The 11,960-nt window shown below is 53.5% G+C and overlaps 1 protein-coding gene across 1 annotated transcript in view; it reads right to left on the minus strand.

Annotated features, from left to right (window-relative positions):
• Positions 1-7,515: 7,515 nt before the first annotated feature.
• Positions 7,516-11,960, minus strand: part of DLK1 (delta like non-canonical Notch ligand 1) — a 7,690-nt gene continuing 3,245 nt past the window's right edge. The window contains exons 4-5 of the mRNA XM_004376721.2: positions 10,086-10,230; positions 7,516-8,405 (exon numbers count right to left, since the gene is read on the minus strand). Of these exons, the coding sequence (XP_004376778.1) occupies positions 7,658-8,405; positions 10,086-10,230 (893 nt within the window). The 3' untranslated portion in view covers positions 7,516-7,657. The remainder of the gene's footprint in view (positions 8,406-10,085; positions 10,231-11,960) is intronic.

Consider the following 11,960-nt stretch of genomic DNA (forward strand, 5'->3'; position numbering starts at 1 on the left):
AGTACAATATAAAAAAAGAAATATACCTAGTTTATGAATTCAAAAATAATAATAATAAAGTACTCAGCATGATGCCTGACACATTGTTGTGTACTATTGTACTTAATAGTCCCAGCCCAGCTCTAGCAACTAGGCTGGGGGTTTTCAACCTGGGAACTATTGACATTTTGGACGAAATAATTCTTTGTAATGGGAGTTGTCCTGTGCTTTGTAGGGTGTTTAGGAACATCTCTAGTTCTACCCACCAGACGCCAGTAGCACGGACCCAGTTTTGACAACCAAAAATGTCTCTAGACATCGCCAAATGCCTCCCCGGGGGAAAAAATTGTTCCACTTGGGAGCCACTGCCTTAAGCTAGTCATCCTTTTGGCCTCAGTTTTCACATTTGTAAATAAGGAGGTGAGAAAACTGGGGATCTAGATTCCCTCTAAAGCTATCATTCATGCTTTCATTCATATATCCTCCCAGTCAGAAAACCAGTGCTAAGTGTCTGCTCTGTGTCAGCCCCGAGACACACCGTTTTTATTTTTGTAGCTTCCGTCTTACTGATGGTGTAAGTTGCCACGTCATTATTTTTTTCTTGGTTATTCTCACCTCTTAATTTTTTCAGATAAACTTTATAGTCATGTTGTCTAGTGATATAATGCAAATTCATTGCATTAAACTTATAAATTAATTTTCAGAACAACTGACATCTTTATGGTATTGAGTCTTTATAACTCAGATCATTATATCTTTAACAGGTTGTTATGGTATGTAGGTCCTTGCGTGACACAAATGATTTGCACTCAACAACTAACCCAAAAGTTAGCAGTTCAAAACCACCCAGAGGCACCACAGATCTGCTTTTGTAAAGATTACAGCCAAGAAAACCCTATGGAGCATTTCTACACTTACACATGGGTCACCATGAGTCAGAATAGACTCAACGGCAGTGGGTTTGGTTTTTCTGGTTTTATGGGTTTGTAGGTGTTGGTGTATATGGAATATATGTGCTATGTTACTGACTTCTTACCTTAGGTCTTCTGGTCATGCTCTTGAGTTTTCTTGGAAGGCATTAGTACCATCGTTAATAACCACTCAATCACCTTTCTAATAGTTGTATCTCATGTCTTGTTTTTTCTTGTCGTATTATAGTGGCTACAAATTCCGAAACAGTAGTGATACTAATTGTCTCTGTATCTGATCTTTTGCAGAGGAGGAAACAGACAGGAAGATGTTAGGTGGTCTGAGGGACAGAACCAAATGTAAAGCCACCCCTCTCTCTGATTCTAAAACCAGTGCCCTTAACTAACAGCTGTGTATTATAGGGCCTCCCTTCCCTTTGGCTTTTAATGATCAGTATGATGCTTAACAGAGGCCTGGTGGTGCAGTGGTTAAGAGCTCGGCTGCTAACCAAAAGGTCGGCAGTTCGAGTACACCAGCCTCCCCTTATAAGTCAGAATCAACCCAAGGGCAATGGGTTTGGTGTTTTTGTTTGTTTTTTTTAAAATTGTACTTCAGGTGAAGGCTTACAGAACAAATAGTTTCTCATGAAACAGTAGTACACATATTGTTTTATGACATCGGTTAACAACCCCACAACATGTCAACCCTCTCCCTTCTCGACTTTTTTTTTGGTGAAAATATACATAGCCAAAGATACACCATTTCAAAAATTTCTACATGCACAGTTCAGTGACATCGACTACGCTCTTCCAATTGTGCTGCTATTCTCACTTTAGATGAAGGCTTACAGAACAAAATAGTTTCTCATTTAACAGTTAGTACACATGTTGCCCTATGACAATGGTTAACAATCTCACATCAACACTATCCTTACTCAACCTGGGGTTCCCTATCACCAGCTTCCTTGTCCCCTTCTGCCTTCTGGCTGTTAGTTTGTTTTTTTTTATGACACTTAACATCAGTTTAAGATAGAAGTTCTTTATGATATTAAGGAGATATGTACTTCTTCCTAGTTTGCTAAGATTTTGCTAAAAATTAGTAATGTATGCTAATTTTTAAATTTAAAAATTAAAAAAAATTAAGTTTAATTTAATTTTTAAATTCCCCTCTGGCATCTAGATAATATATAAATCTATATTATGTATTTGTCTTCTGTCTCATTTCAGGGTTGAAGTTTGCAAATTCACTGTGGTTACGACACAGCAGGGCCCACAGCTTATCATATGTACCTTCTCGGCAGGCAGGGCCGAGCAGTGAGGCAGCTCTGCGTTAGCGGGATCTCGCTCCTCCTCCACAGCTGCAACCTGGGGCTGGGCTTCTCCCTTCTTTTTCCTGTGAGCAGGAGGCTGCATTTAAGTAAGCGAGGCTGGGGCCCTTGGATGGGTAATGTGGAGGTTAAATGTTCTCCCCCACTCCAGCTGTGGAGAGAGTCGTTAAAGAAAAGAAAGCTACAGGCCTGAGCAGATAAATGGCTTATCTATAAGAGGCCTGGCTACCCCAGCTATCTGTGGACCGAGCTCCTGCCTTAAGCGGCCCGGTGGTCTCCACTGGACAAGGCCCTGACCGACATTCAGACCCGTGGACCTCCCCCTTCCCATCATGCCCTGCTCCCTTCTTCTCAGCTTCCTTCAGGACCCTTCCATCCCTCTGCCCCATCTGTGCCTCTTTCTCTGCTTGGAATTCACTGGGTCTTTCCCCTTGAGGCACGGCCACAAGGGCCCTCAAGCTCACAGCCCACCCCGATCTATCCTTAGGGTTAGGAGGAAGAGGCCCTCCTAGCCTCCACCTACCCCTCTTTGGATCTTCTTTATCCTGAGCCTCCCTCACCCCCCACACTCCCACACAGCAGAGCAGCACAGCCCCCTCCCACGCCCCCCACAGTTCCCAGGTCTGGATTCCGCTTTTCCAGCCGCCTCACCTCTGCCAGCCCAGCCTCCTGTGATGAGCTCCCTGCAGCTATTGAAGGTCCTGCTCCTTGCTGGCTCATTCATTCCTCATAGTCTCTTCAGCCAGCTCACCTGCCTGACTGCAGGTTGGGTAGCAGAGAGACTAGGTGGTCCCCCATGATGTCCTCCCTCCTGGACATCCAAGGAGCACTGTCTTTATACGTGTAGTTATGTGAAATCCAGCTTGCTTTCCTGGAAAATGCTCTACTGGACCATGGTGTGTGAGTGAGTGTGTTAACATCTGTCTGTTTTTGATTTGCTGCTGTTCTATTGGATTCATCCCAATAAAGTTGTTTATTTGATTTTTGCTTCTCTGCTCAGGAGCGAGGATGGTGGTCTTCCTCTCCTTTCGTTCACACTGTCAGGTTTGGGTATTGGGGCTCTCCCAGCTATAAGAAGTGAATGGGGAGATCCTGATCATTTTTCCCCCTTGACTCTGAAGCAGGCCTGACTAACCCCCGTTCCCTCCAAGTATGCAGGAACCCGCTCCCAAATGCTGGGACCCCAAGACAGGTGACACTGGTCCTTCCTGGTTATTGCTCCATTCCTGCTGGTCACAGTGAGGAGTTTTGGTAATTACTACTTTCCTTGAGAATTCATTCCTTTTATAGACATTTCAAGATTTATAACACAACATTATCTTATTGTTATAATCATGACCTCCATCTCAGGGATTTCATCTCTCCTTCCTGTGCTCTGCTGTGTTGAAGAGGCCTCTCCGCAGCTGAGGCGGCCTGGGCAGGGATGAGGAGACCAGAGCAGCAGGGAGGGGAGAATGGGGGGCTCCCATACCCTACAGTGGCTGCCTAGGGCAGGGGGAGATGGGCAGGAAGTAGAAAGAGCCGACTTGGTGCCGGGTCACTGGGGTGGATGAGAGAGAAAGGGGAAGGTCAGGGGACACCGGGTCCTGGCTGAGGCACTTGGGGGGCAGTGCTGGTGACCTCACTCAGGAAAGGCCACAGCAGAAGGACAGGCTGCAGGAAGGACGCGGGGGTGGAGCTCCACACCAAAGGCCAGGCCGCCTCCAGGGCCAGCAGGGCCGAGGGCCTGCACTGGGGCTCTGTTGCCCTGGGGGATGGGCACAGGCTGTCAGGCGTTCCATAGGAACTTAAGGGGGGATTTGCTGAGCAAACAGGCCCCGGACCCCAAGGCTGGAGGTGAGTCCCTCATAACACGTATGGTCCCAAGTCAGGGGTATACATGGGGGTCCATATGCCTCTCTTGCTGACAAGGTTGTCAGCCGACCTAAATGTTACCCAAATCATGTTCTCTCCTCTCGCCTTGACCTACCCTCAAGCTCAGGAGGCCTGATGCCAGCACGGCATTCTCAACTCCTCGGAGTTCAGGGCTGGAACATGGTGGCCCTCCACCCTCACCCCGTATCCCAGTGCTGTCCCTACCACCACAAACAGCCACCCCTGTGCCCCCCTTGGGAGAGGATGCAGGGAAGAGGCTGCCCCTGGAGGTGGTCTCGGGACCACTGGGGCAGGGCATTCCAGTGCCCGAGTCCCAGAGTGTGGTCTGGGGTGAGGGAGCATACTGGGCTGGGTGGGCACACCCCTTTGCCCCAGTGCTGCTTGCCACAGGGAAAGGGGGGAGTCGGCAGAGTTGGGGGCGGTACCCAGAACCCTCCTGCCAGGTCTAAAGGTGGAGACAAGTTTAGCCCATTGCCCAGGAAATCAAAGAGACGGACACACAGTAGTAGCCCTTTTTTGTTTATTTTTCAATAAACAAAGGTTTTTTTGCATGTCTGGTTGCTGGAAAACGGGAAAGCTAAAAAGAGCGTCAATGACATTTTTAGATATTTTGGTTACAGAAAAATCACCACTCCTACTCCTCTCAATTTGGGGGGACCGAATTAGTGAACATGTCTTTGACAGCTATCTTTGAGCTTCTCCGTTTGAGACGTAAACTACATACTACTCCAAACACGCCGAGGTGTGCTTGGGCGGTCCGAAATCCCAACACTCTCAGCAGAATATGGTGGGCCCACATCACATGGAATGGACCGCTTCTGCATGGCGTGAAGACCGCGGCGAGGCTGTAACGCTGCTCAGATCTTACGAGGGTGCGTGGGGGTGGGCACTGTTGAATTTGGAGGGGCGGCCTCATTGGGTGCTGGTAATAAAGATTTTGTCCCGTGGGAAGGTGAGATGGCCTTGCTCTAAGGGAGGCAACCTGCTCACGACTGATCTTTGACTCCCACGGTATTTTACCTGCACTGCTGGGTTTCTGGGGACACTTGCGTGTCCGCCCTTCTCCCAGACGGCCCCCCTCGCCCTGCACGCCCCGCAGCTCCCCGCACACTGCCTTGCACTCAGCAGGTACGCGGAAATGCTTCCAGATGGGATGGGTGGTGGATGAACGGATGGACTGATGCAAACCGTCGTCTGTTAAGTGGCGGACAGACAACGGGCCCTGTTGCTTTGTCGTCAGGGGGCGTGGCTTTTCTCTACAGCATTGAGATCGGAATCGAGTCGAGAATTTGGTCATTTCGTCCGATAGGAGAATTTAGTCTTTGGGAAAACTGAGGACAGACCGTTAACAGACTCGTTCGGGGTCTCACGCTGAGAGAGGCCAGGCGGGGTGCCAGACGCCCGCCCGACACATACCAACAGTTCTTTTTTTTTTTTGTCTTTTTTAAATTTTTATTTCTTAAAACAAACTCAAAATGAGATGAGATTATGATTCGGGGGAAGAAGGGCGGGGGCCTTGTGGGGAGGTTCTCGGAGGCTCAGGGTAGGGAAGCCAGGGGTTTGGGGGGAAGGTGGGGAGGGGCCTGGGGCGGGGCGGGGAGGGGCCAAAGAGTGACGGTGACGGGAGCTCTGGGGTAGGAGGGGGCCTGGCAGCGACGGTGACGTGACGGTGGACTGGGTGACTGGCCTTTGGGAGGGAGGGTGACCCCTGGGGGGGAGGTTGCGGAAGGGCTGGGGAAGGCGCTCTGTGAGACTGGGGAGGGGCTGAGTGGCAAGAGTGGAGGCGGGGCAGTGAGGGTGACGGGAGTTGGGGTGTCATCAGGGACGTGGTGAAGAGGGTAGGGAGGGGCTTGGGTGGGGGCAGTGATACAAGCCAAGGAGTGATGGGAGCTGGGCGCTTAGGGGAGGTGATAGGAGCTTTGGGTCAGGATGCAGGGACTTGGGGCAGGGGGGGCCCAGGGGCTGAGGGGTGATGGAGTCAATGGCTGATTTATGACGGCGACTCGGATGACTGATGGCTGGGTGACAGTGACTTCTGTGTGTGTGGAGTGACCGTGATTCGAATGTTGGAGATGAGGAAGATGACGCAGAAATATTCGCAGCAATAAACACGGCAGGCAACACTCAGTAAAGCTAAGGTACACAGACTCCTATCTAAAGAATTCAAGAAGCAAAATATTACTAACTGGTACCCAAGGGCTGTTTAGCTGCCCAGCCCAAGAGCTGGAAAGCCAAACAGAGCTCTGTCCCATATCCTTCTACTTTTCCAAAAAAATAGATAGTTGCTCTTTTTTTATTAAAAAAAAGGCAAATCCGTAATTCGGAAGCTGGCTAGGTCTTTGGGGATCTGAGGGTTATTAGCTCAGCAACACAACTGTAAACTCATGACTGGATAGCTCAAGTCTTCTACCACGTTCACCACACAACTGGGACACACTTCACAGGGGACAATTTCCACTAAAACCCTGCTAAAACCTTGGAGAGGGCTGCGCTGCTGCTCAGACTGTGCCAGCGGCACTTGTGGTTCAAAGTGCATTGAAAGTTCAAGGGCGCTCGCTAACCTACAGGGGTAAGGAGGCAGGAAGAGTGTTGAGGCTTTAGGGGGCTGCCTCCATGGCAACCCCAAATCGTACACTGTGACTCGAAGGGGCCAACTGCTTCTCTTCTTCCAAACTCGGGCGGGCCACAAGGCCCGCCCACGTTGAGAAATGCAGTTCAGACTGATTCCAACACATCAAGTGAGTTTCCAGGATAGGCCGAAACCTTTCAGACCCTGGGATGAGACCTGGTCTTAATCAGGCCCTGCTTTTTAAGAGCTGAGAACCCTTTGGGTTCGCATCCTTCGTTCCAAATTTTTAAGCGAGAGAGGATCTTGATGGATTGCCTTCCAGCCCCTCCTTAAGAGGGCGGAAGGGGTAGGCCCAGGAGGAAAGGGAGCTCGCCAAGGATCTTACAGCAAGTTAGTGGCAGGGCTGGGACAGGGTCCCGGCCCCCCAGCAGCCAACCATCCTAGGGCGCTCTCTCTGCCTGACACGCAGCCGCTGCACTCTGCAAAACCTCAAAACATCCAGAAAGATCTAAGGGTTGCAGTGTTGGAAAGTTGCCATGAGTGCGAGTCGGATGTGGCGTGTGAGAATTAACGAACGAAAGAGATTTGAGCTCTTGTCACAGTGATTGGTCGTGCACAACACTCGTAACGGTTTCACGAGGACTGCAGCCGAGGCCCCTCGGAGAGGGATATCGGCACCAAGTCCTGGTCCTGTTACCATGTTTTTTTTTGGTATTTTTGATATTTTGTAATTTATGTTTAGAATAACATGCTTATATCTTTTACTTGTTTTAAGTTGAAATTCTTATTTTGTTTATATATCATGCATTAATGGGGAGAAAGAGGGTTTGCCAGGCATTGCGTTTTTCACACAGCAACACAAAGACAATATATGTAAGCATAGCGTTCACCAGATTCAACACAAAAGATAGCAAATTCCACCACAAAGATTAGGACAGACCGCATAGAGCGAGCTCTGCGGAACCCCGAGAATATAGAGGGGCCCGTGGGGATGCGGCTTAGATCTCCTCGTCGCCAGCCTCCTTGTTGAAGGTGGTCATGTCGATCTTCTCGGGGAAGATGATGTTGACCGCCAGATCCTCCCCGCTGTTGTACTGCAGGAGCAAGTTCTTCTTCTTGCGCAGCATATGATTGTAGCGCAGGGTGGACACCCAGGCCTCGCACTTGTTGATGAACACGATACCCACGGTGGCCAGCACCACGAGGCTGGTGAGCACGCCCAGGATGGTGAAGCAGATGGCCTGGCCCTCGGTGAGCAATGGGGAGCTCTTGTTGAGCTCCTTCATGGACACCTTCAGGATACGGTGCTCGGGCTGCGGCACGGGCAGCTCGTGCACTCCAGGGGTCAGGCGGTAGGTCAGCCCGTAGCCATTGGGCAGGCGGGTGACCTGCTGGGAGCTGGGCGCACGCTTCTTGGTGCAGGTGGGACCTGTAAACTCGGGCTTGCACAGACACTCGTAGCTCACCTGGGCGTGCTGCAGGCAGGTGGCCCCGTTCTGGCATGGGTTGCTGGCGCAGCTGGTCACCGGGCGGCTGCAGGTCTTGTCGATGAAGCCGGCGGGGCAGCGGCAGCGGAAGTCGCCCCCAATGTCGGTGCAGACACCATTGTTGTCGCACGGGTTGGGGGTGCAGCTGTTGGCCACAATCTCGCAGAAGATGCCTGAGAAGCCAGGGGGGCACAGGCAGGAGGCATGGGAGGCCCGGCCCTCATCGTCCACGCAGGTGCCTCCGTGCTGGCAAGGGGAACTGAAACACAACAGGGGACAGGTAAGGGCCCTCCCTCTGGGCTGGGCGAGGACAGAAGGCAGGCAGGAGGCGAGCCCCACCTGCCAGCAGCTCACAGTTCTGTTCCAGGGTGGGGCGCACCCCCAAGTAAGGGGCACACCTCACCCCACCACACGCTGCCAACCCCGAACACCTGACCTCCCACGCCAGGTGGCCCAACTCCTTTCACTTCTCACGTCACCTCTCCAACCAGAGGCCGGACGATTAGTCACTGGACAGATGGGGAAACTGAGGCTGGGAGAGGGTGCATTCGTGATAACCGGGGGTTGGTGCAGGGAGCAGGGGGCTCGCTCACTCCCATCTGCCCCCACCCCCCGCCTCTCTCTGCTAGCTCTATCACCACGACCCCTTCCCTTTATTCGGACTCTGCTTTTATTTCCGTGGACTGAGCCCACAGGCTATTGTGCGGGAGCCCTTAGGGGCTCTCCAGTTAAAGGGGCTCCCCCCGTCCGCCTCTGCTGGCACCAGCCGGGGCTGCACCGGGCAGCGTTAATAGCGGGCCCGTTCAATGAGTGCAGCTCGCAGACCGAAGCTGTTTGCTCAAAGCGGAACACACAGAGCATTTAATGTAAGTGCTTTTAAAGGAGTGGGCCCTTTGTCATCTGGTAAATGCCAAAACTCCAGGAAGAAACAAGCTGTAAACACAAACAGACTCCGGACTGCGGGGCTGGACTCTGAAGGAATGCCAGGGCCAAAGGCCCAGAGAAATGCAAGCTAGTGGGCAGGTCTGCTCTGTTTTCTCCCTTCCTGCTAATAAGCAGAGATGGCCTTTCACCGCCTTGCCCCCTCCTTTAGCCCCCCCAGGCCTCCAGTAATGCCTGTCTACACTGGTTTCCCGGCCCCTGGGTCCCCTCTGCCACCCTGGGTTGCTGGGGCCAGGGAAGCTGAGTTTGTGTTCCAGCTTCGGTGTCTGTGAATGCGGGCACCCCAGCCCACCCCCAGCTGCAGGGCCAGGATTGGTCTACTTTGGACTCCTAGGACCAGACCTCGTCTCCTGGCCTCAGTTTAAGCTCCACCCCAGGACAGCACAGGCTCAGGGCAGAAAGGATCGAGGAGGGGCGCAGAGGACAGCGGCCCTTCTGTCTGCCTCCCCCTCCCCATTGAGAGGAGTGAGAGCTGGGCCCCTGGCCCCTGGCCCACAGGCTCGCCCACCCCCTCCTGTTCTGGCCCCAGCCCCTTGTCCCCACTTCTTCAGCCTGGCACCTCCCTCCCCAGACTTCACCCAACACCCAACTGCCTAGCTCACTAGTTGAGCAAACCCCCCTAAAATCTGGTCAGGGGGTTTCACAGACAGCCCTGCCTAACTCTACCCTCCTGGTCTGGCACCTTTAGAAAACCCCTCAGCTCCAAGCTGTGGTTCCCCATCCTCCTAAGCCACCGCCATTCACACACACCAAGGCTGGAACATCAGGGAATACGAAATCGCCTTCAGGAGCCTTTGAAGAAATATGGAAATGACACATGTCCCCATGAATACACCTAATCTGGGGCCACCCGCCACGGGGCTGCCAGCAGGAGCACTTACTTCATCTTTTGTCAGGTGGCAGGTCCCAGAGGCTTGGCTGCAAAGGGTCTTTGGGGGCGTAAAGCAGGACTCAGAAGCAGCACTCACCAATCACACGGGCAGGAGGGAATATTTACCCATTGATCACGCAGGGCCCAGGCTTCTTCTCCTGGCAGTGGGGTCCCATGTACCCCGGGGCGCAAGAGCATTTGTAGCCACCGGTATCCAGGTTCACACAGGTCGAGTTGTTGGCACAGGGGTTCGAGGTGCAAGGGCGGACGTCTACGGGGCACAGAAAACCAGACCTCTTTGTCACCCCCAACTCCAGGGAAGCCAAAGGGGTACTGAGGGGCAGGCGAGGGGGCTGCCTGGGTGGGGAGGGGGTGGCAGGAGCTGCCTAGATGGCTCTGTTGGTGACCACTGGTGATGCTCACCAAGTGGGGGCCGAGTGAGAGGCTAAGGCGACTCCTCTAAACCGTGCAGTGAGTAAACCGAGGCTCAGGGAGCTGAAGGGGCTTCCTTGTGGAAGGTCACAGAGTCAGGAAGCTGTGGCTGCTGGTGTCCCCCCTTTTCCTGGCACCAGGTCACCGAGGTTCAGTAGACCTCCTGCCCCTCCCCAGACCCATCTGCCGAGCTGAGGCTACCTAATGCCACTGTCCTCCAGGCAAACGCCCATTTCCAGCTTCTCACATGGGAGACGGGGAAGAGAGCAGTGCAGCAGCTCCTGGGAAAAGCACCTGCTCTTGGTACTTTTCCATCAAAGAGGGGCGGGGGGATAGCAATGAGAAGACCCCTGGCGGGAATCGAGGGACCTGACTTAGCCCAGCACTGCCTTCCTTCCCTTCTCTGTGGTCTCCCTTCTATTCTCCGATTCTCAGCTAAGGGGGTCCCCATGAACAAGGGGGTCCCCATGAACAGGCTGCATCTTTTGAAGGCAGCAAAATGAGAACGGTTGAGCACTGCCCTGTCGGCACGGGGACACTTCCAACGCCTTGTTACACCTCTCGTTACGCACACTTCACCATTCTCCCCGGACCAGCTGAACAAAGGGGCCGTGGTCGGGGGGCTCCCAGACAGTGCAGACTCCAGCCCCTAGCACAGCCCGGGAGGGGCAGCCTGCTGCTCCCCACTCTGTGCCTCGGTCTGCCCACTTATATAGGGAAGGTTCTCACTGCCTGCTCTCTCGGGGCGAGAGGGTGGCTTTTAGCTTTCGTCTCTACAAGCCCAGCTGCTGAGCCTGCCAGGCAGAAAGCTAGGCAGGTGGTCGGGCTGGGAGGGTCCTCCAGTGCCGAGACCACCCTTGTGCTGATTTCCCCCTCTTTTAAAGAGATCCGCACTGTTGCCACCGCAGACAGTCAGCCATGTGGGGGAACGGCTTGGTGCAAGAAGACATGAAAAGGATTTATCCCATCATTATGGGACGGCACCGCAGCCGCTCCAGCACACGGCGCGCCTGTTGCTGGGCATTGGAAATTTCAACTAAAGAGCTGGCCACCACCCCCAGCCGGCCACCATGTCTCTCTCCACCTCACCTGGCCTGCGGGCTAAGGATCTGGCCCCTTCTCGCTTGCTGGACCCCTAAACTACAAGTGGGGGAATAAATCTGATGCAAGGAGGCAACAGCCCAGGGTCCCTGCTGGGGGAGGGCAGCCGTGGCTGGGAAAGGCTCCGAGGGGTGGGAAGGGAGAGGGCAGCCCCTTATCTACAGGCCATTTCCTCTGGCAGCCCAGACCTCCCAGCTACCCCAAGCCTGGCGGAAGGGGCCCTCCAAGGACCCCCCGGGAGGGCCGATTTTGTCCAGAAAATTCCAGCAGGGTGTCCTGGGGCTCCAGAGCAGAGGGTGGGTTGCGGGCTCAGCCCCTCATCCCATCCCATGTGTGGCTTTGCTGCTGGTGCTGCTGCAGGGGCACGGCCGTGAGGGGCGCAGGGCTGCCGGCCAGAGCATGAGTCAGCTGCGGAAGCGCTGCACCAACTGGGGGCCCTGAGGGCCGAGACAATTCCGGGGGGGGGGG

Source organism: Trichechus manatus, unplaced genomic scaffold (genome assembly GCF_000243295.1).
Source record: "Trichechus manatus latirostris isolate Lorelei unplaced genomic scaffold, TriManLat1.0 scaffold00045, whole genome shotgun sequence".
Classification (NCBI taxonomy): domain Eukaryota; kingdom Metazoa; phylum Chordata; class Mammalia; order Sirenia; family Trichechidae; genus Trichechus; species Trichechus manatus.